This window comes from Solanum tuberosum, unplaced genomic scaffold, assembly GCF_000226075.1.
Source record: "Solanum tuberosum cultivar DM 1-3 516 R44 unplaced genomic scaffold, SolTub_3.0 scf00055, whole genome shotgun sequence".
NCBI lineage: Eukaryota > Viridiplantae > Streptophyta > Magnoliopsida > Solanales > Solanaceae > Solanum > Solanum tuberosum.
Genome location: NW_006238981.1, coordinates 1,065,308 through 1,087,195, shown reverse-complemented (window position 1 = coordinate 1,087,195; position 21,888 = coordinate 1,065,308). Strand labels below are relative to the sequence as shown.

At 34.3% G+C, this 21,888-nt stretch overlaps 3 protein-coding genes across 12 annotated transcripts; 2 read left to right on the top strand and 1 right to left on the bottom strand.

Moving 5' to 3' along the window:
• Nucleotides 1-339: 339 nt before the first annotated feature.
• Nucleotides 340-7,800, top strand: LOC102585791 (probable serine/threonine-protein kinase WNK3). 5 transcript variants are annotated; one of them, XM_015307393.1, is made up of 9 exons: nt 341-844; nt 989-1,026; nt 1,131-1,358; nt 1,465-1,957; nt 5,805-5,988; nt 6,056-6,187; nt 6,265-6,462; nt 6,496-7,177; nt 7,310-7,800. In XM_015307393.1, exons 1-9 carry the CDS (start codon nt 752-754, stop codon nt 7,479-7,481), a joined length of 2,220 nt encoding a protein of 739 aa, XP_015162879.1. In that variant the 5' UTR covers nt 341-751; the 3' UTR covers nt 7,482-7,800. The 5 variants fall into 5 exon arrangements, with proteins under 5 accessions (XP_006344482.1, XP_015162879.1, XP_006344479.1 ...); XM_006344419.2 differs by having other exon boundaries at nt 344-844; nt 1,465-1,688; nt 1,800-1,957; nt 6,265-7,177; XM_006344420.2 differs by having other exon boundaries at nt 340-844; nt 6,265-7,177; nt 7,302-7,409.
• Nucleotides 7,801-8,419: 619 nt separating this feature from the next.
• Nucleotides 8,420-10,284, top strand: LOC102585459 (elongation factor TuA, chloroplastic). The gene has a single exon (XM_006344416.2). The coding sequence runs from the start codon at nt 8,581-8,583 to the stop codon at nt 10,012-10,014; it is 1,434 nt and encodes a 477-aa protein (XP_006344478.1). The 5' UTR covers nt 8,420-8,580; the 3' UTR covers nt 10,015-10,284.
• Nucleotides 10,285-13,023: 2,739 nt separating this feature from the next.
• LOC102584486 (protein DEHYDRATION-INDUCED 19 homolog 5-like) lies at nt 13,024-15,611 on the bottom strand. Of its 6 annotated transcripts, none has more exons than XR_367052.2 (6): nt 15,299-15,611; nt 14,661-14,806; nt 14,481-14,558; nt 14,136-14,377; nt 13,742-13,976; nt 13,312-13,402 (listed from the first exon to the last, which is right to left on the bottom strand). XR_367052.2 is itself a non-coding variant. In XM_006344415.2 (5 exons), exons 1-5 carry the CDS (start codon nt 15,381-15,383, stop codon nt 13,300-13,302), a joined length of 651 nt encoding a protein of 216 aa, XP_006344477.1. In that variant the 5' UTR covers nt 15,384-15,609; the 3' UTR covers nt 13,024-13,299. The 6 variants fall into 6 exon arrangements, 2 of the variants coding, with proteins under 2 accessions (XP_006344477.1, XP_006344476.1); XR_367055.2 differs by having other exon boundaries at nt 13,742-13,944; XR_367054.2 differs by having other exon boundaries at nt 14,661-14,803; nt 15,299-15,609.
• Nucleotides 15,612-21,888: the final 6,277 nt, after the last annotated feature.

Sequence of the window (21,888 nt, the reverse complement as noted above, 5' to 3'; positions counted from 1 at the left end):
ACAATATCTTATTTGTAGAGATAAAACGCTTACCTCACATCTATTGCTTTCATGCCTAAATCGTGATCATTTTTTATTTTTTTTTGTATAAACCGTGTAGCAACATTTATGAAAAAAATATTTCGTTTTTTAAAATTAATTATTTATTAATTAAAATTATACCACATAAATTAAATTAAGACGGAAGAATAACACATGATACTCTTATGTTGGCACTTAGGCAGGGTGGAACTAGACAGAAAAAATGAGCACTTGGCTGTATTTGCCAAATGTCTCCTTAAACGTTCCACAAGTGTGCTACTTCTTTAATATTCAAAACAAGCAAATTTGAGGATCCAACTCCATTGACTTTCCATAAGTATCCATACTTTTATTTTTTTCATAAGCTTCCAGAGTTGACTAATAAAAAAAAGAAGCTAAATAAGAGATACAAAATCGGAAAAAAAGAAAAAATCGAAGAGTCCGTCGGTCACAATCAGTTAAGCCGATTCCCTCCGTTTATACGTTTCAGAATCAGAAATCACAACCACCTTCTTCCTCTTTTTTCCTTCTTTTCTCAACCTTCCTTTTTTCCTTTACACGATTCCTCACTCACCAAAACCTACGTAAAGTCCTCTATACTGCCTACCTACAGAGTAATCAAAATTGTGGATGTTAGTGTAGAAATTGGGAGATTTTTTTGACTGGTTTGATTCAATTGAAGAGCTAGGGTTCTGAATTTTGTGTCATTTCGATTCATTGAACGAAGAGAATGCACCAGGATTCAGTGTCGGAGCAGGAACCGGACGATTCTGAATCTGAGCCCGACTTCGTGGAGCTCGATCCTACTGGTCGTTATGGACGGGTCAGTTCTCACTATTTTACAGCTAATTTTAATACAAAATTTGGAGATTTATCTGCTGGTGATAATATTGTTATATTTACTGGTAAACATGATAATTTTACTCTGCATTTGAGTTATGGAGTTGATTCTCTTTGTTTTATGCAGTACAAAGATGTTCTGGGGAAAGGAGCATTTAAGAAAGTGTATCCTTTATCAAACACCTTTGCATGTGTTTACCATTTTTTTCTTATAATATTTGTTGTGAAGTGCTGTATTGTCGATTCTTTGACTTACTAATGGGCAATAGATATCGAGCGTTTGATGAATTGGAAGGAATAGAAGTAGCTTGGAATCAGGTTAAAGTTGCTGATCTCTTGAGGAATGAAGTGGACTTGGAGCGTCATTATTCTGAAGTTCATTTGCTTAAAACCCTCAAGCACAAGAATATCATCAAATTTTACAACTCTTGGGTTGACACAAAGACTGAGAATATCAACTTCATAACTGAAATATTCACTTCTGGGAATTTAAGACAGTATGTGATATTTGTGTTTTCTTCTTCTTTTCTTCTGTCATTTGCTCAATGCCTCCTCCCTAGGTAAGGTCATATTATGAGCTGCTCATTGTGTACGATTATGCAGATACCGCAAAAAACATAAGAAGGTTGATTTGCGAGCACTCAAGAATTGGTCTCGGCAGATATTGGAGGGACTGTCATATCTACATGGTCACGACCCTCCAGTTATTCATCGAGATCTTAAGTGTGATAATCTTCTTGTCAATGGTAACCAAGGGGAGGTGAAAATTGGTGACTTGGGACTCGCAGCAATTCTTCGTAAGGCACGTTCAGCTCATAGCGTCATTGGTAAGGTCTTTGTTCACTTTGCTAACTTTTGCATCTATCCAAGACTGTTTTTGTTAGTGTTATTCAGATGGTCCTTTAATTTTACCAGTGCAATTCGATATTCAATCTCAGGTACTCCAGAATTCATGGCACCAGAGCTTTATGAGGAGGAATATAATGAGCTAGTAGATATCTATGCTTTTGGCATGTGCTTGCTGGAGCTGGTGACTTTTGAGTATCCATATGTTGAGTGTACGAATGCTGCCCAGATATATAAGAAAGTAACATCAGTAAGAATTCATGTCTTTTTTGCGCATCTATTATGTTTTCTGTTTCCTTGTGTCCTCAAACTTTACCACTGCATGCTTCACATAGTAGGAACAGAAACTGCATAAGTGGTTGTCCAGTTTCCAGCATTTTGATTCTTAAACTGCTGAGCTGAGAAACCAAAGGTGCCTAAGCATACATCAGTTAGGTTCAATTTGATTCTGCTCATTTTGTTTTTGTTTAAATTTGTTTGATAGTACAGTAAATTTGGTCAATTCTAAACTAGTTGGAATCACTAGTATGAATCCTTTTTATATTCCACTGTATTCTGATCCATTTCATTTGAACACTGTAACCAACTTTTCTTAAGGAACTTTAAGAAGTTTCTAAAATTAGAGATTCTCTAAATCTTGCACTTATCCCAGACCTAGTGTAGTGTAACAACAATAATTTTGATTTAATTTCAACTAGTTGATATTGCCTGTATGGATCTTTAATTCCATTATGCTATATTCTTTGATAAATTCACAGATCTTAAACTTAGCACAAGATATGGTAAATATAAGCGGATAACTTCTCGTGATATAGAAGAAGTGAAAATTATATTGCTTCAAATTGCACAAATTTTAGGTTTCATGTGAGCTACAAAAATAATAATGGAGGAGGGTCCAATCGATTACGTAAGATGAACCTTGAGAAAGAGATGGATAGTTGTGCTAGATTCCTCAGTATGGTGGTGATGGTGACAAGGCCTTGCAGCCTCGCTTACAGGGTGGACTGAGAAGACAGCGCCCAAAGACCTGTGGCTGAGGCATCTAGGCAGGGGGAGAGGACAATAGACTAAGACTTTGATACAAGAGAGCCTAAAAAACTGATGTTGGCCAAAGAAAATGATTGGAAGATGGGATTGAGAAAAATATCACCATCAGTTAAAAGAAAATTGCAAGAAAATCTTGGAAAAGAAATCTAAAAAGAAAATATAAAGAAAACTAAAAGAGAAGAGAGATGAAACAGAGTAAAGAGAAGACAGAAAAAAATACAGGAATTCTCGTAGAGATTCAATCTCTTAACCTTGACCTTGGGCCTTGGGGACAGTTACACAAGGCATCTGGATAATGCATCGATGGTAGTATTAGATGCCTCGCCATGGTGATGGTGACACAGGCATTGCATGGTAGTTGAGATGAGGCTGAAGAAGAAAGAAAAAAGTTTGGTGGTTGAGGTATTAGTTTATGAGGGGAAGAAGACATCAGTCTAAACCTTTGATACAAGACAGCCATCAAAAGCGAATACATGAGCAGAGTAAAGGCTTGGAAAAAAGGGAAAGAGAAAGTGAAAAGAAATCTATTTCAAAAAAAGATAAAAGAATATATCTATGGAAGTCGTGGAAAAGATAACTCAGAGGAAAAATAGAGAGAACTGAAAGAGAAGTAAAAAACAGGTGAAAGGGAGTGAAAATACAATATAGGAATTCATGGAGATACTCAATCCACCCTGACCTTAATTACTCTACACCAAGGCATCTGATATTTGCTTCTTCTGTGTTTTAATGATATATGAATCCATTGAGAGACTCATTAGTGGTGTTAACAGCTCGCTTGAGACGCTTAAATCTTGAATCTCGGTGATGTATAGGTTCAAGGGCTGATGCACATTATACCAAGCGATATCATCCGACCCACTTAGTTGGAAATATCTTTTGTGAAACTATTGACTAAAGTATGTTATCTTCGATTTTTAGTTTGTTTTTGTAAGTTGTATTCACTTGAGATTTTTCCTTCAGGATTCGTCATTGTCTACTTTAATCTCAGTTTGCCGTCAAAGACGGTTTGGTGTTGCCCCACACTGTGGGGGTGGTGATGGGTGTGTGAGTGGGTGTTATTCACTGCTCTTTGAGTCTTTGTGTTTTCTATTAATTTATTACTTTGTTTTTAATTTGTTGGAAGGGTGGTAACCAGAGGCAGATCCAAAATTTGAAAGTTCCACGTGCCACATCATTTTGAATCCTAATAAAGAAAAAAATGGTTTGTTTGATCGATTTTGGCCTTCAAATCAGATTATTCGTCTTCTCGATTTATCTCTATATTGCTTATTCAAATGCAATAGGCAATGTAGGAATTGGCAAATGTTGCATTTACAGATTATCATGGACAACACATCATACGTTTTCCAATGAAATGAAGGGCAGTCTGTTGAAACTTTATGAATCTGCAGGCATACTGGAATTATGACTTCCATTTCTAATAGCTAATATGCTTAAGACAATAATTTATCCATCCTAGAAAACTACCTGAAAGCATTGTGATTGGACTACTTGAAGATAATTGTCATATTTCTTGTGATAATACCAATCCCAGCAGGGAATTCTCAGGGAATTTCAACTTTCTAGAGAAGTCTACAATTGTCAATTTTCCCCAAAAGAAACCGCTCTCCCTTGGGAATTTCTATCTTAGTGTCAATTTGATTATTTACCATTGAAGAATAAATAAATTCCTTAACTTGCTGTCATCAACTGTTTTATATAGACCCAAGCCCATTTGAGATCAAATTCTCTCTCTTTGGTAGAATATTCTAGTCTCTTTAACAAAGAGATAAAATATCCAGTAACTATGTATGTAATTCAATTATATTTGTTTGAATGATGTACCCTGCTGTGTCATAAACATTTTGCTATTTGTATTTGTCAAAATAAATATAAAATTTAACTAGTATGTTGAATCGGTCAAGACTTCTCTGATTGTTTTAATAAATACATCATACCATTTAGTTTGTTTATCCAGAAACATGTGTTTTTTCCATTTTTAGACATGTAATAAATTAGAAATGATTTAGATATAAATAATCATAAGTAAGACAAAATGTTGAATGTGCTTAAACATAGTTGGAACCAAAGCAATACTACTTTTTTTTTTTTTTTCATTTTTACAACGATGGTGTCCAGGCCAGCTTGCACCAACCTCGACTATTCCACAGGTACCTATTACCTCTCACAAGCACAAATATCGTGAAACTCGGTTTAGGCGGAATGAGAAGAAATACCTAGTGTTTTTCGCCTTTGAGCCAAAGCCTTCAGCCCTTAAGTAATTAGAGATTGAGCAAGTCAAATGATAGAGCGACAGATGTGGGCATAACTATAAGGTTGGTACTGAAAAGAAGGAAAATATTCTCTTGTACTAAACCAGAAAAGCCAAAAGAACATTTATAAAGAACGCTTGGGCTGTGTTGGGAATGACTATTTTTTTTTCGTTTCCTTGTGATGATTGGGCACTTTCAGTGCTTAGCTCAGGTTACCCTACTCCCTCCATCTGGCTCTCACTTTCATCTCAAAATACTGTCCAATTTCCTTAAGTAAAATATTGTTTCTTAACCTTCATAGCATTTTGATAATTTATTACTTCAAAGGGCTAAGCGACCTCCTTATAAAATCTCAAACTTATCACTGATTGTTGGGCCTACTTTCTCTCTGAAACACTAAATTTCTACTCTACTTTAAAAAAATTACCACTTAAAATAAAGGGTTAGAGGGAAGTAATTCGTTTTATATATGTGATTATGGCTCAAAGAAAAGCCAGGAAGCTTACCCATTGATTTTCATTGTTTGGCAGCTAAAATATACGAAAGACAATATGTTAGTGTACTTTTTTATTGTTTATTTTTACTTTTTGGGATGCTATTGGTAGTGGTCCTACATTGATGATTTCATTCTGAGTGTTAGTTGACAACATTAATTCTTCTATGACTGTAATTTTGATATATATGGATTGATCGAAGGTTATACATGTTTCTTGGAGTTGTTTTTATTGACATTTGATTTCTTGGATCAGTTTTTCGATTTTTAATGCTAAAATATTATACCTACCATCCTTGAAGGGAATTAGGCCTGCATCATTGGCAAAAGTAAAGGATCCTGGAGTTAAAGCATTTATAGATAAATGTATAGCAAAAGTTTCTGAGCGTCTGTCTGCTAAGGAACTATTGATGGACCCCTTTCTCCAGTCAGATGATTATTCTGGAAGCATATCTAGATCCTTGAGTTCCCACCCCATACATGCAGGTAACTATATAATTTCAGCTACACATAGATATGTCTGGAGCATGTTGACACTTCTGTGATCTTGCAGATAAGAGTGATGATGATAGTGGAAGAAGTCCTCAGGACCATGTGCCTGAAGGAAGCAGAGATTTCACAGTACAGGGCCAAAGAAAGGACCTAAACACAATTTTTCTCAAACTGCGAATAACTGACTCTACAGGTTATGCCTTGTTCCTTATTTCTCCACCAAACTAAGATGATTCATTTCTATAGCTTGACATTTGCCCTGTATCTCAGGTCATATTAGGAATATTCACTTCCCCTTTGATATTGAAGTTGATACAGCAAATGCTGTTGCTAGTGAAATGGTTGAAGAGTTGGACCTGACAGATCAAGACGTCTCTGCTATTGCTGATATGATTGATTCAGAAATCCGGTCATATATCCCAGATTGGGCACCAAAACAATGTTCTAGCAATGACATCACGGATGAAGTTGCTCCTTCTGAGAGCAGTGAAGCTCGTGAAGTTGCTCCTTCTGAGAGCAGTACCTCTGGAGCTTGTGATGATGTTTCCCCTTCAACAATGAACTCCACTCTTTCTGGCGGTCTTATGTTGGAAAGACTTCCTTCAGGTCGTAAGTACTGGTCTGATTCACCAAAAACAACCAGTAGTGCGAGCTCTCCACTCAGACTGGGTCCTTCAAACCTGTCACAGGCAGATTCACCAATTCCTGAAAGTAGTTGGACTGAAGAAAACGGGCAATCACCTATCAGCCATAAAGAGGGAAGCAGCTCAGGTGATGGTGCCTTTGAGCATGAAGAGAGTGAAACTGAAAATCATATTGATGAAGAGGCTGGTGTGATTCCAGTATCAAACTCTAGTGATAATAAACAATCTGCTGATTTAACTTCCGAGACTGAGCATCATTCATCAGGGGAAAGAAAAACTCATAGCAGCAACAAATGTTCAGATGACATTGGAGATATTGTGGAGAAACTTGAGACGCTGGTAGATGAGCAGCGTAAGGAGCTTGATGCGCTCAGAGAGAAACATTACTTGGTTATCTCAGATGTTATAAGCAAACTTCCTCCTGAGATACGCAGTGGAGTGCTTGCTATGTGTGGTCACAAACTATCTCCCAATAGTCTACGAAACGAGAGAGGCTGCTCCAGTACAAACTCTGAAGGCCCAAGCTCCTCTTTGAAAATGTAAGTGTTACTGTCTTATTATTTGCTATTAAACTGTGGATACAACTAAGGTTGTTGTTTGATTATGCCAATCATGTTACTTTTGATTGACTGTTACTACCAATCATGTTACTTATCCTTAAAGGTTTGAAGATATTCCAGAATGCTGAAAAACTTTAGAGTTGCTGGCAATGGTTACATGCAAAATTCAGTAGCTGGAAGTGTTTTGAATGGACCAAGTTTTAGACGCTGTTTCAACGTCAAGGGAAACATCAGTTCAGGATTGGGAATTGCCGTAATTTTGAAAGAGGAAGCGGGAGAGTGATCTGTCATTGAGCAGTGCTCACCTAATTAGGCTTAGGTGAGTTTATTGTTGGACAACATATTCAATTTTATGTTGCCATGATGACATACGCGACGAATGATCTCTTAGTCCTTCGGAAGATCTTGTTGACTGACCAGCTGAAACGGATTTAAAATCTCGTATTCATGAATGAGATGCCACAATGGGTCGTGAAGTGTATACTTGTATATATTTACATTTGTAATTAGCAAATATTAATTCTTGAGATATATATAACCTTCACATGTCTTTTAATTTTATCAATCATGTTCTATAAACCCGTACATTCATTGTGAGAAGATCATTGCTTGCTATTCACCCTTTTATTTTTACAGGATATATAGTCTTTTGAATGAAGTAATTTGCTTTTCCTCCTTGAAATAAATGACAATTAGACACAGGTTTAAAGATATTTTGCGGTTAAAAGGAAAAAAGAAACGGGTGATAAAATTGCATATAACTAACGGCAATTTTTGTGTACATCAAATATTGGAAAGTCTCAAATTAGAGTACCTGAAGTAGAAACGTGGAACAAAGAGAGACTCTAATGTGATATAACCTTCACACATGTCATTTTCTTGAGTTTTAGCCACATAAATGGCCCTCACCTTCAAGACATTACTGATGCAAAAATCACCAAAACTTATGTACTATATTGCCTAATCGTTCGACCAAGAAAATTGCAAATAGCATCTGCACCAAATTTATTGTGGTCAATGAAAACTAAATGGATCATAATCATCTTGTTTATTCAAGGCCAAAGCTTATCCACTTGAAATTATTTGACATATAGATACAAGTGAGGTAGAATATCGATTTCCTCTTTTAACTAATTTCTGAATAATTCTAATTCGTTAGCAACCAACCGCTTCATGTATACTAAATAAATTAAAAATTGAGCATATATAAGTGTCATTGGATTTCATGTGTGTTATCCAATAGGTAGAAAAAAAATAAATCCCCTTCAAAATGAGTACTATATGAGAGGCCCTATTTTTTTCCTATCAAGGATATAACACTGTTATCCCCTTGTCTTCTCATTCCTCCCCCAATTTCTTCCTCACTCTTATCCTTCTCCGCCATGGCTTCAATTTCAGCAGCGTCTGCCACCGCCACTTCTTCTACTAAGCTCCTAAACCCTTCTAATCCCCTTCTTCCTTCCGCTACTAAACCATCCAAGCTTATCCTATCCTCTTCCTTTACCCCCAACCTTTCTACCCTTTTCCTCCACTCACCCGCCGCCACTTCTCCCGCCACCCACCACCAACGCCGATTCACTGTCCGTGCTGCTCGTGGCAAATTCGAAAGGAAGAAACCCCATGTCAATATTGGTACTATTGGCCATGTTGACCATGGAAAGACTACCCTTACTGCTGCTTTAACCATGGCTCTTGCTTCTATGGGTAATTCCACTCCCAAGAAGTATGATGAAATTGATGCTGCCCCAGAAGAGCGTGCTCGTGGGATTACTATTAATACGGCTACGGTTGAATATGAAACTGAGAACCGACACTATGCCCACGTGGACTGCCCTGGTCACGCGGATTATGTCAAGAATATGATTACTGGTGCTGCCCAGATGGATGGAGCTATTCTTGTTGTTTCCGGTGCTGATGGCCCAATGCCACAGACCAAAGAACATATCTTGCTTGCTAAGCAAGTGGGTGTTCCTAATATGGTGGTGTTTTTGAACAAGCAAGATCAGGTTGATGATGAAGAGCTTCTTGAGCTTGTTGAGTTGGAGGTAAGAGAGCTTTTGTCTAGTTATGAGTTCCCTGGTGATGATATTCCTATTGTTTCTGGCTCTGCTCTTTTGGCTTTAGAGGCTTTAATGGCAAATCCTAGTATTAAGAGAGGTGAAAATGAATGGGTTGATAAGATTTTTACACTAATGGACAATGTTGATAATTATATTCCTATTCCCCAAAGACAAACTGAGTTGCCTTTTTTGATGGCTATTGAAGATGTGTTTTCAATCACTGGTAGAGGTACAGTGGCAACAGGGAGGGTAGAGAGAGGGACTGTTAGGGTTGGAGAGACCGTTGATATTGTAGGATTAAGGGACACCAGGTCTACTACCGTGACTGGGGTTGAAATGTTTCAGAAGATTTTGGATGAAGCAATGGCTGGAGATAATGTGGGATTGTTGTTGAGAGGTATTCAGAAGATTGATATTCAGAGAGGAATGGTGTTGGCAAAACCTGGAACAATCACTCCTCACACCAAGTTTGAAGCTCTTGTGTATGTCCTGAAAAAGGAGGAGGGTGGCAGGCATTCCCCATTCTTTTCGGGGTACAGGCCTCAGTTTTACATGAGGACCACTGATGTGACTGGGAAGGTTACTTCCATTACCACTGATAAAGGAGATGAATCTAAGATGGTCATGCCTGGTGATCGTGTGAACTTGGTGGTTGAGCTCATTATGCCTGTGGCTTGTGAGCAAGGGATGAGATTTGCCATCAGGGAAGGAGGAAAGACTGTTGGAGCTGGTGTCATTCAGAAAATTCTTGAGTGATCAATGAGCAGCAGCGCGTTTCCATTCAAAATGGTCCGGTCCTTGTCATGCAATATTTTTAATCCCTTGTCATATATGCAACGTTTTGGTTACTTCTTTTCTTTTAGATCATAGGTTAGTTGAAGAAATCTTGTTATAAGTCAATGCTAGTGCACCTTTGCGAGTTTGCTTCAATTTTTGTTTGTTTGTTTGAAAAGAAGGAGAACACTTTGTATCTTGTGTACGTTTAGTTTCCATCAGGAAAAAATCATACTTTTGATTGAAACTTAACTTAAACATGCCAATGAAATTAGGTGCATTTGATATTTGTTTTGACGAATCGATGCTGTTAGGTAACACCCAAAAAAAGAAAACTGAGATATTTTATTTTAACAACACATGTTGTTTAGAAACTAGAATTGATGGACGTGAGATTCCCGTGTAAGTAGTATGTAGTAGAACCTCATTAGAACTAGTTTAGTGATAATTAATTGTTATTGTCAATTGTGGCTTATAATCCCCGAGTAGAACTATCTGAGAATGGTCAGTTGGTTCTATGTTGGAACTTGTCAGTCCTTGGTCTTATGTGTTTTGATGAGCTATGTAGAAATTACCCTACAAAAAATGTCATTTACCTATTGCTTATTAACCTCAAAATGAGATGGTCTGTTGTGTCATCCTTCATGCTTGTTCCTGTAATAATGCTCAAAAGATGCTCGCAACTGGCTGTCATTTTTCATGTGTGGTGCTGTAATTGTCTTCAAAGATGTTCTCGCTGGCTATTATTACTAGCATGCATGTTTTACTAGGCTGAGCTAATAATGAATGACTGTGTTTTATGCCTCTGGATTTGACAGTTTTGTTTATGTCTTCTGGACAAATAATGGATCTTGATTCCAACCTCTAATGTTGAGTTGATCTCTTGTAAGATCTGTTGAAAATGAACGTCATAGCATGTAATTTGCTATATAAAGTTTGATATTTACTGTTTTAAGTGGTGTGAGTCAAGCTGTTGAGCAGAGCTTTTTCCTATGGGCCCCTATCAACTGCAGCTTTGCAGCCCTTTTGTTTTGAATCAAACATGCACAACTCCTGTTGTCACAACTCATGAATGATAGAGCAACATTTCTTCAAATATTTTTGGTCTGATGTCATTCATGATGGCAAATCTTGTTAACTCCACATTTTTCTTCCGTTTCCCTGATACACCACTTGTATCAATGTCACCCGAGTTATGCCATTATTGCAAGCACAACTATTATCACTGAGGGTGCAATCAGTTTCTTTTTGCCGTCTCAAACATAACTATTATTGCTGAACTACAAAATAGAGGGATAGGATTACTTGCAAGACCTTTGTCTTTGTACATGAAATGTTATAGCTAACTTGCTTAGGTAAGTTTCATGGATCTGCACTTTCCTCGAACATCTTTCATTTTACCTACTTAGAATGGTATTTATTTCTCAATGCAATGGTACCATTTGGGCAAGGAAAGATGAAACAAAGAATCAAGGAGCATTATGTCTGTATTCAGCTAGAAAATGATGTTGGCTGAATGCATGTGCGCGATCAATACCATTGATCTCATTACTTTTCACTGTTGGAAACATTGTTTTTCAAAGAGCTAGTTACTATGGGATGCTACTGAATTTTGGTGAGTGATGCTGGAAAATCTAGTCTTGAAAAAAAAAATGTAACATAATGAGAATAGAGTGTGCATAAATATTTCAAAGGACAAAAGCCCGTTATATTTCTACGGACCTTCGTTGTCCACTGTTTGGTGCTTGTCAGTTTTACTTGCCATTGAGGCATCCATGGTGACGGGGTTATATTTTCTGCTGAATAATCTGGTTTGTATTTGTTTTACACTAGATGTGTGGAAACTAGTTTGAGATTGAGGTGTGTTAGATTGATTGATACATCTAGTTACCTGTTGATGATCATAGTGATGGTGTGTATACTGTTGGAGTACTTTTTGTTCTACTATAGGATACGATCTTTAGTGAATTAGTGAATCAATGGTTTTTCTCTTGTCCAATTATTTCGAAATTCAGTTAGACCAAGCTGGATTTTGGTATCATTGAATGTATCTTTTACTGTAAACCTTGGTCTCCTGGTAACCATTTACCTTGAGTTATGCTTGACAACATATGTACCACCAGCAACTAGTGGGATTTCTTGGTAGGTGCTGTTCCCAGAATGTAGTTGACTCTCATCGCAAGAAACCATTAACAGAGTAAAGAGTTCTTGTTTGGAGAAGCTTTATTAGATATGATTAGAATATAGCTGTGTTGATGAGTTAATCAAAACTGAAAGGGATTTCCTATCTGGTGTTTGTGTTTGTGTTTGGGTTGCATCAAAGGTGACCTGTATGCTGATGGAATCAGATAAGCGCTCTTGATTCATCTTGAAGGAGAAAGGTTCAGTAAAACTGAAACGTACAGTATGGAGTGAAAGGGCAATGGAGAACCACGAGTGTACCCCTTAACACGTACCCCATATAATTAGGCAAGGAGCACACAAGCTGACCTAGACACCACGATTATTTAAAAAAATGTAGATGGAGTCTTTTGGTAGACCAACATGCTTGTTTCTTGGCTATGCGTCTATTGAGAGTAGTACCTCATTTGCAAAAATCTACCTCGAATTTTAATGATATGTGAAATTTAAGCACCTTCAAAAATTGGAAAACTGATAAAGAAAATGATGATCAAGTTTAGTCTCTCTGCTACACAGCTTTAAACAAATGTACTTATGTACATTTTCCTATACATATCGATGACTACATTGAGGAAGAATTTGTTTCAAAGAGAATAATGTGAAGATAGTTTGGCCTTCTAAAGTTATCATGGTGATTTATGAGTTGCAAGGGATTTTGAATGTCAAATTCTAATACTTTTGCATTTAGATAAAGAGAAATGTTACTCAATGTGTATGTTAAATCTAGTTTATCAACTTCTGTTAAGCAGTCAATGAAGAATTTATAGAACAAACATTTTAGGAAAGGAAAATAAATTACTCCATAATCCCTACTATCTGAACTTCACCAAAGTACCAATACACTTGAAAACTCTCAATTTGCACTTACATTGTTTGGATACAAATACTATGCAGTGCATATGTGTTCATGTAAACAGTTTCTAGCCATGATTCATGAATGAAGTTATTAGATAATTCGAGACTTTAGCAAGTACTGGAATACATATAGCACCTATAAATATGTTCCCGTGAACCATTATTCTCGTACATAGGTTCTAAAAAGCTGTTCTCTTGGTTGGGTTGATCCTCTGTCTGGTCATGAACATCTTAGAAGATAGTTGAAGCAATAAGCTCTTGAAGAAACGCAGCTCTTTGCCTTTTCTCTTCATACTGTTCTTCCAGGGCTGGATCACATACTGGCATTTTGCTGCTGCATAAGAAAATAGATTTCTGTCATCTTACTATCAATACCATGATTGAATTGCACTGTCAGTTTCCTCTTGAAACTCGCTCATGCTCCAGTTGTTCTTTTGTGTGTGTGTGTGTGTGTTGGGGGTGGGGGGATTATTGTCTAGCTATATAATTAGACTAATTTACATCCATAATCTTGACGCATCAGTTAATGATAAATCTAGAGTCTCCTGCATGTTCAAAGTAAGCAATAGTTTGCCACAACAATGATACCTCAGGATGGTCCATTTTGGCATCAGTCAACATTTAATTCAAAGGGCTGAGGGTAGAATTCACAGGACATATCAAGCCATGGTACCTTTGTTTCATATGTTTAATGTGTTCATCACTGCCCTTTCATCACTGTCTTCTTGTATGCCAAAGACGATAAGTCCAAACTTCAACATGATGGGGTACTAAACATGATACACCAGAAAGAAGCTGAATCTACGTTGAATGGCATACATTGGTTTCTCAAGAAGTTGACTTGCTTTGGGTCGAGAAAGAAGGAAAGAACACCACCTACATAGATTCTCTGTTCATTCCAGTGACAACTAATACAGAAAGGTACACTTTTTTAGTAGGAATTGCAAGTTTGCTTACATTTTATTTCACATTTAGCACTAATAACTCCAGTTTGTTTTATGTTAAACTTTCAGTAAAGCTGAATAATTATATGTTTGCATATCAAATAAATTTTCCCCAACAGTTACCTTTCTACATCAGGAGTGGCAGCAACACTGCCAAGAGAGTTATCTTGTGGACCGTCTTTAGGATCAGAAGGAGCCACGCTACATAGAAATGGCAGCAGAAGGGGATCAGGAGCAGGTTCTGGCACATTGTAACGACCAACCCCTAAATTTGTGCAGAAGAACGAATTTACTTCGTGGGGGTCTTTGCCACTTATTGCTGTTGTATTATTCCAGAAGCCTAACTTCAGGTACTTTCTCTTCCTCTGCAAAAAAATAAATAGGTAGGAAGAGAGGTGTTTGCTCACTACATGGATGCTAATAATCGAAAACTTGTGTACTTGTCACTTCTCAGTGAACTAAGCTTACCTTGACTGATTGTGCATGCTGTACCATAAAATGCCCCAGAGGATCTTTACCTAATGTTGCAGCACAAATGGGACAAACCTGTTCAAGAAAAACAACAGATCATTGTTCATTCCCATTTGACACAACACATGTTTTAATAATGTAACATAAGAAACCATTAACATCAGCTGTCTGCATTACCGCGTTTTTAAAGTCAAAGCAATGCTCTTCTTGCAAATGGTTGCAAAGCATCTGGACTTCAATTTCAACATAACAGAAAGGGCAGGGGAACCAGGCTCTTACATCCTCTTCTCCTTGAGTATTATCCACATTTGAGAGACTATCTGCTTGATTTTCAAAAGATACCATCATGTGCTTTGCACTTTAGGAAGTAAATTATGTAAGGAAATGACATAAATAAGTGGAATAGCAAGTCATCCACCCCATGGTTATTTGTATTTTTTCTAAGTCAAAAAAGTTGAATGGCAAATGAATCCAACCATATAGTAGATGTTGGAAGTCTGACTCATTTTTTTTTCATTTTAAAATTATCCCTCTATTCATGAAATCATACAAAAGACAGTCAAGAAGAGAAGATGAAAAGCAAGGAGTTAAGCATCTTCTGAAATAAAGAATCTTTATGGTCCTAACCTCATTAATCACCACACAAAATCCAAAATACTCAAAAGATTATTAGACTCTGTACTAAAAAACCCCCCTTAGACAGGAGACTTAAATAAAAGCCTTCAAGAAATTTTAACTAACAGAAACAATAAGGCAAGAGTTAAAAGAAAATTTCATAAGACAAAAACAAGTGATGCAATATGATAAATAAATACCATAATTGCTGAGCCTGTTTGTTTGTACAGCAGAGAGATTATGCCTTGCTGAATTTATTCTTGCAGCCCAAAAGTCCACATCCATTTTTCCAAATTTCTTGAATTTATCAAAGTTGTATTAGTCAGCTTCTTCTTGTAATTGAAGCAAAGAATATAGGGGTTTTCAGATTTTGTTGAATAAGATACCTAAATCAAACAAACAAAATAACAACAGATGGTTTCCAAGATTTAAGAAGAAAGAAGTGTGGCTGTTTTTGTTAAGCTTCTAAGAACAAAGATGATGGGATATTGTGTTGTACTATTTTGTATTTTAGTGGTGGAAAAGTTTATACTCAAAAAGAAAGGTAGGGTGGTGGGGTGGGGTGGGGTCAGTTATTTTGGTAAAGCTTTTCTGATGCACAAAAGCTAGATAATATATTCTTGACACGTGTCCCCTATCCATGGTAAATTTTTACTGACAAATTTCTCACTGTTAAACTGAACTAGGAAACCTAGTTAAGACAGCAGCCAGCAAGTCTAGTACTCCATAAGAATTCTACAAAAATACCAAGAATAATACTACATCCGTTTCATTTTATATAAGTTACTTTTATATGATAAGAAGAAAAAAAAAAGATATTTAAAATTGTGATCTAAATAAATAAAAAATATTTGTGTGACTATAAATTATTTCTTTAAGGGCAAAATAGATATTTTAAAAATTAATTATTAACATTTAATATATAAATATATATATATATATATATATTTTAAATTAACTAAAAAAGAAAGTGAATCATATAATATAAATTGAGAGTAACAAATATAGTCTAGGTATACTTTGTATAACAAATGTATAATAAATATTCCATTATTCAGTACTTAATAATTATATAGTGTTTTTTATTGTAGGCTTTGTTGAGTTACCGTCTAATGTAAAATTTCATTCACACACAAATGTAATTATTGACTCACAAATAGTAGGAGCAATAACCAATCTAAATTGAGAGAAAAAGACAAATATGTTAGTGGTGGAATTGACCTATAATCCTATTAGTAGTATCAGTATATGCTTTAATCTAATTATTTGAGTTAGATTTTGTTTAAGGAATTTTTTCGTAGCTTAATTGATTGACTATTTGAATTTTCGCCTTTTTGATGAAGATTCAGTTAATAAAAAATTTATGATTTTAAAATATTTTTCTTCCGTCAAAATGGTAAATTCCAAAAACAAATTTTGTTTAAATAAAAAAGTTGCTTACTTAATACTGAAGCATATGTTCAATGGAGTATTAGTCTATAGTTCATTTTATTTATATTATTTTGCATATTTGACCTCGGCAAACTTTTCAATTAAGTTTCCTCGCAATCTAAAAGTATTTTGAAAAGATGCAAAGAAAGGCCAAGAAACGTCCAAAGGTCAATCTGATTTAGGGTGCTAATCTGTTTGAGTTTAAGCAGGTTAATAATTCATTTATTTATTAATTTAAGCCGTCTTGATCCATTCAATATGTCCATTTATGAATTAGACTAACTTAATAAAATAAGTAATTCAATTTAACCAATGAAAAACCTTAAATAATTTTTTTTGTTTGAATATGTCGTAAAATATAGTTATGGAATTTTTCTTTTAGATAATTAAGTAACTAATAAATAAAGAAATTAAAATTATGTAAGAATTGGATAGGTTGGACATTCATATTGATCAACCCGGCCAAACAACAATTATATGTTTATTTACTAGCTCAAACTTATTTTAATTCACGCAAATTCACCTCAACATTTCGGCTTAACATCCTTTAAATACAATAATTAAGTAGCTATTGTAAATATAAAAAGCTTAATTAATAATGAAATAAAGAACGTAGTATACCTAAACCTTAAAAGGTTGGTGACTCAAATAATACTAGTTAGGTAAATATGGTGGTAGCAAAAAGGGGAAGTAATTAATAAGAGAGTTGGCCTAAAACTACTTAATTGTCAAAGATAGCGACTAAGTGATTATTGTCCCTTAAATAATTAACATTAGGACGGTGTAAAGTGCCCACATGACCAAACAATCACACAAAACATTCATTATATAATTCCTTTAATTTCTTTTCTGCTTCTTTTGGTGGGATTAGGACATTAGGTGTGTGAAAAAAAAACCATTGAGTATACAAATGTTTTGTTCCTATTTATTTTTTCTCTAAAGTATACCTTTTTCATTTTGGAAGTATTAGTGGCAAAGGAGTTGAATAAAAATAGATTTGCATTCTCTAAGAAAATGACATAAATAGTCCCTTAACTATAGGAATAGGTCTAAAATGGTTCATTAACTATACACTTATCGGAATTAGTCCTTTAATTATTCAAAAACTTATCAGCTTTGGTCCCTTAACTATACACTTACTGGTTTTAGTCCCTTAACTATACACTTACCGATTTTAGTCCCTTAACTATAAACTTACCGATTTTAGTCATTTAAGTATTCAAAAACTTATCAGGTTTGGTCTTTGTCCATTTTTTTTTATACAAATAGCTTCACTTAATATTAATGGAATCCATGCCTCGAGAAATTAAATCCTTTAGCAACTTTTTCTGTTGTTTCTCTCTCTCCGCTACTTTTTCTTCAAAATAACCTTATACGAAGAACCTTAACCTCAACAATTTAAAATAAAATTCACCAAGAAAGAAAATATAAGTCATATTTTTATTCAATAGAGGATAAAATGAAGCATATTATTGCTACTAATGACTTTAATATGCTAAACTTTATTATAAAAAAAATATTATTACCTGTTAAATCCAAAGTTTATACTCCAACGACTTCATTGAACAAAATTTGAAATTTATAAAATGGTAGATTTGCAATTTTTTTTAAAAAAATAGATCAATTTTATTATTTTATTCATTTTATTTTACGTTAATAAATTTGAGTAAATTAAATAAAGTCCGCACTTACTAGCATATTCAAGTGCAGATTCAAGTCATTAACAACAATTATATGCTTAATTTTATCCTCCATTAAATAAAATTAGGATTTATATCTTCTTTCCTCATTAATTTTATTTTTGAATCGTTGACGTTATTATTCTTTTCACAAGAGTAGTTTGAAGAAAAAAGGGCGGGGATAGAGAAACAACTTAAAAAATGGGTTAAAGATTTAATTTTACGAAGATTTTTGTTAATATAAACCTAAACTATTTGTATTAAAAAAAAAGACAAAGACTAAACCTGATAAACTTTTTAATACTTAAAGGACTAAAATCGATAAGTTTATAGTTAAGGAACTAAAACCGATAAGTATATAGTTAAGGGACCAAAGCTGACAAGTTTTTAAATAGTTAAATGACTAAATCTGTTAAGTGTATAGTTAAAGGATCATTTTAGACCTACTCTTTAGTTAAGAGACTATTTATGTCATTTTCTCGCATTCTCTTTATTTATTCAAATTAGTCTTTCAGTGTTGTATGTGTATATATACGGTTGATCCAAACATAATTTCAATGTTAATAAAGCATATTTTTTTGCGTAAAGAATGATACATTAAAGCAAAAGTTTTTATTATTTCAGTTAGTATTTCGAAATAATTTCATTTCAATTTTTTTTTTAAAAAAAAGGCAGAAGCATTACCAATTGTATCACTGTGTGATAGAGTAATCCAAATAACCTTTTATGAATAAAAAACAAATGTACTTATGCCGCAATATGAAATGAGAATAATGAAAAACAAAATATTCTCAAATGAAACAAAATATAATTTGTTAATAGTAATTGGATTATTTAAGTCATGAGCCTAGTCTAGCCGGAAATGGTCTTGGGGCCATATTGAAGAATTTGGGCCAAAATGGTAAGATCTGTTCAAATAAAAGCCCATCACACAGCACAAGTTAGAACTAAGAACATGAGGTAGTGTTTCAAATTGGATTACCTTATAAATGATAATAAATGAGAACTTCCACAGATAACCACTATAATAAATTAAACTTAATTGTTCCCCATAGCTGTAGTTTGCATATTTATGAGTTATAGTTATAGTTAAGTTGTCTTATTTGTATAATTTGCAGGTGAGTTTGTATAATTCACAAGTGAGTTTGTATAATTCACAAGTACGTACGTTTGTATAATTAAGCTACTTTTGTAAGAAGCATATGTGGCGCGACCTCTATTTATCTTTTAGTTTATTGTTGGAATACACAAATATCATCGAGTGCTAGCTAAGCTTCCGTGGTTTGAATATAAGAGCAAACCTAGCCCATTTTAACAATAAGAAGACATATTTGACTTCAACTATTAATAAATGACAAATCTATATCATTTCACATAGTTCAACAGGAAATTTTGCCCTTTAGGCCCATCTATCTAGGGTTTATAAACTATTGCCGTGTGATAGTGGACCTTGAGACTATTACATCGAGTAAATGATTATGTTAGTGTTTTTCTTTTTTCCAACAAATTAAAGTGGTCAAATATATACTTTAATCAAGTGAGAACATATCTCATTATTAAGTAAAAACAAAGGGATTAATGATTGCAAATGAGAAAAAAAAGAGTATGTTTTGTAGCATGAGTTTCGAATAGCAATAGGTGAAGCTGTTGTCTCAGGTTTTCTAGGCAAGTTACTATTCTTCCAGCTAACTAATATCAACTACAGTTAAAAGATACTCCTAAGAAAACAGTAATAATAAAACCAATCATGAAAGTTTTTAATCAATAATGTTCCAATATTAATGTGCAAATGTATAAGATTGATGTCAATGTAGTTGAATTGGTCAGCTGGCATCATGTATCTTAATTCATATATGTGTATTTTAATCAATTGTTACAATTACAAATGACCTTCTTCCTTTTTTTTTTTTCATTTTCAGTTTACAAATTTACACTACTCACTATAAAAAGTTTAATATAATTGATGACCATACTGATACAGAAATTCATTTATTTTTTTTAATAAATAAGCTTCAATTAATTAACATGATTAAGAGGGAAAAAAACCACACGCCTAATGTCATTCATTTATTAATTTGGAGCTACTTTGAATCACAATTTGAAATCACATTGATATGAAGTTGAAATTTTATTTGGGCAAGCAATTTGGATTTTTTGAGTTGTGTTTTTTCTCATAAATATGGAAAAATTCCACAAGTTATAAAATCTATTAAAATTTCTCCAATTCTTATACAATCTTATTTGTGCAAATCATAGTTCATAAATAAAATATAAAAATATCTTAAGACACCCCATTGATAAATCACATATCTCCATTTATAAATAAATATTTATGATTATAAACTTAATTTCAAATATATATAATTTTGTAATGATCCACTAGTCAACAATACAATGCTATAATAGTAATAATTAAGTAGTTATATTTAATATAATCATTTCACATTATGGTACATATATCTTTCACGGTGGGTCATTTCTTTTTTATATAAAATATAAATTTATGGGTCTAAGTTTTACATTTAAAAAAAAAAAACTAAAATCATGATTTAGAATCTCAAATTATGTTTTTTTTTCTCGAAGAAATTGAGATTTGAAATTATGATTTCGTATTACATTTCTAAACGCAAGCTTGATAAGGCAATAAGGCAACTGTACTTCATTTAAATTCTTTTTACATCTTTTTAGATGGAATAAGCTAAAGCATCAATTTAATCAATAATTTTACCAAAAATAGAGGGGATACTGTCACACCTGAACATAGTAAGGTAAGTAAGCATGCTGAAAAAACAAAGTGCTTTAGTCACTAGGAAAAGCCTCATCAGTTTGTCCTGAGAGAAGGCCCAAAATAGTCCCTCATTTTTGGGTTAAGACTCAAAGTCATTTTTGAGTTTTCACATGAAGCACTAATAGTCCTTCATGTTTGTAATATTGGTGCACTTTTGGTCCTCCCCTAAATTTTTGCCTCTTTTTTAACATTAATTTTGTTACATTATGTTCCAATCAAATCCTTACAAAAAAATAATACGAGGGATACATAAAGGATCTGAACACTACTCGACCAAATTTATTTGAATAAAACAACAACTAACGCCAAAACACCAAATATAAATCCACTATATCTTAGAATCAATAACTATAGAAATAGGAAAAAAAGGTAAAGCCTCATCAAGATCCATGCACAAGATGAAACTTATAACTCTCACAGTCTCACTCATATAGTAAAGAGAAAAAAAAGAAGAGAAAAGATTACAACAACAAATAAAGAACTTAACAGGTTATCGGACCAGGAGTGCTTAATTCCCCTTTGCATGAACGACCATATCGGTCATTCTACTCTCAACATTTCAACTCACCTTCAAGGGAGCTTCCAAACATCATGTTCTGTCGATTATCAGACTGTTCAGCTGACCTCAGAGGATTTCTGTCATCACCTAACATCTCATCTCGAAGACACAAATTGGTAAATTGAGTCACCATAGTGATCGATGGCGAAAAATAAGATCACTCACTCTTCAATTAGGGTTTCCTTTAGGATATGTATATATTTGGGTGAAAAATTATAGAACACGCATATATAGTGCTTCTAGGTTGGTTGTGTAGTGGATCCTAAAATACGCATGCAAGGATTGTTTCTTTAGTGTTGCGGTGGGGGGGGGGGGGCCCGTTTTTGCGGGGTG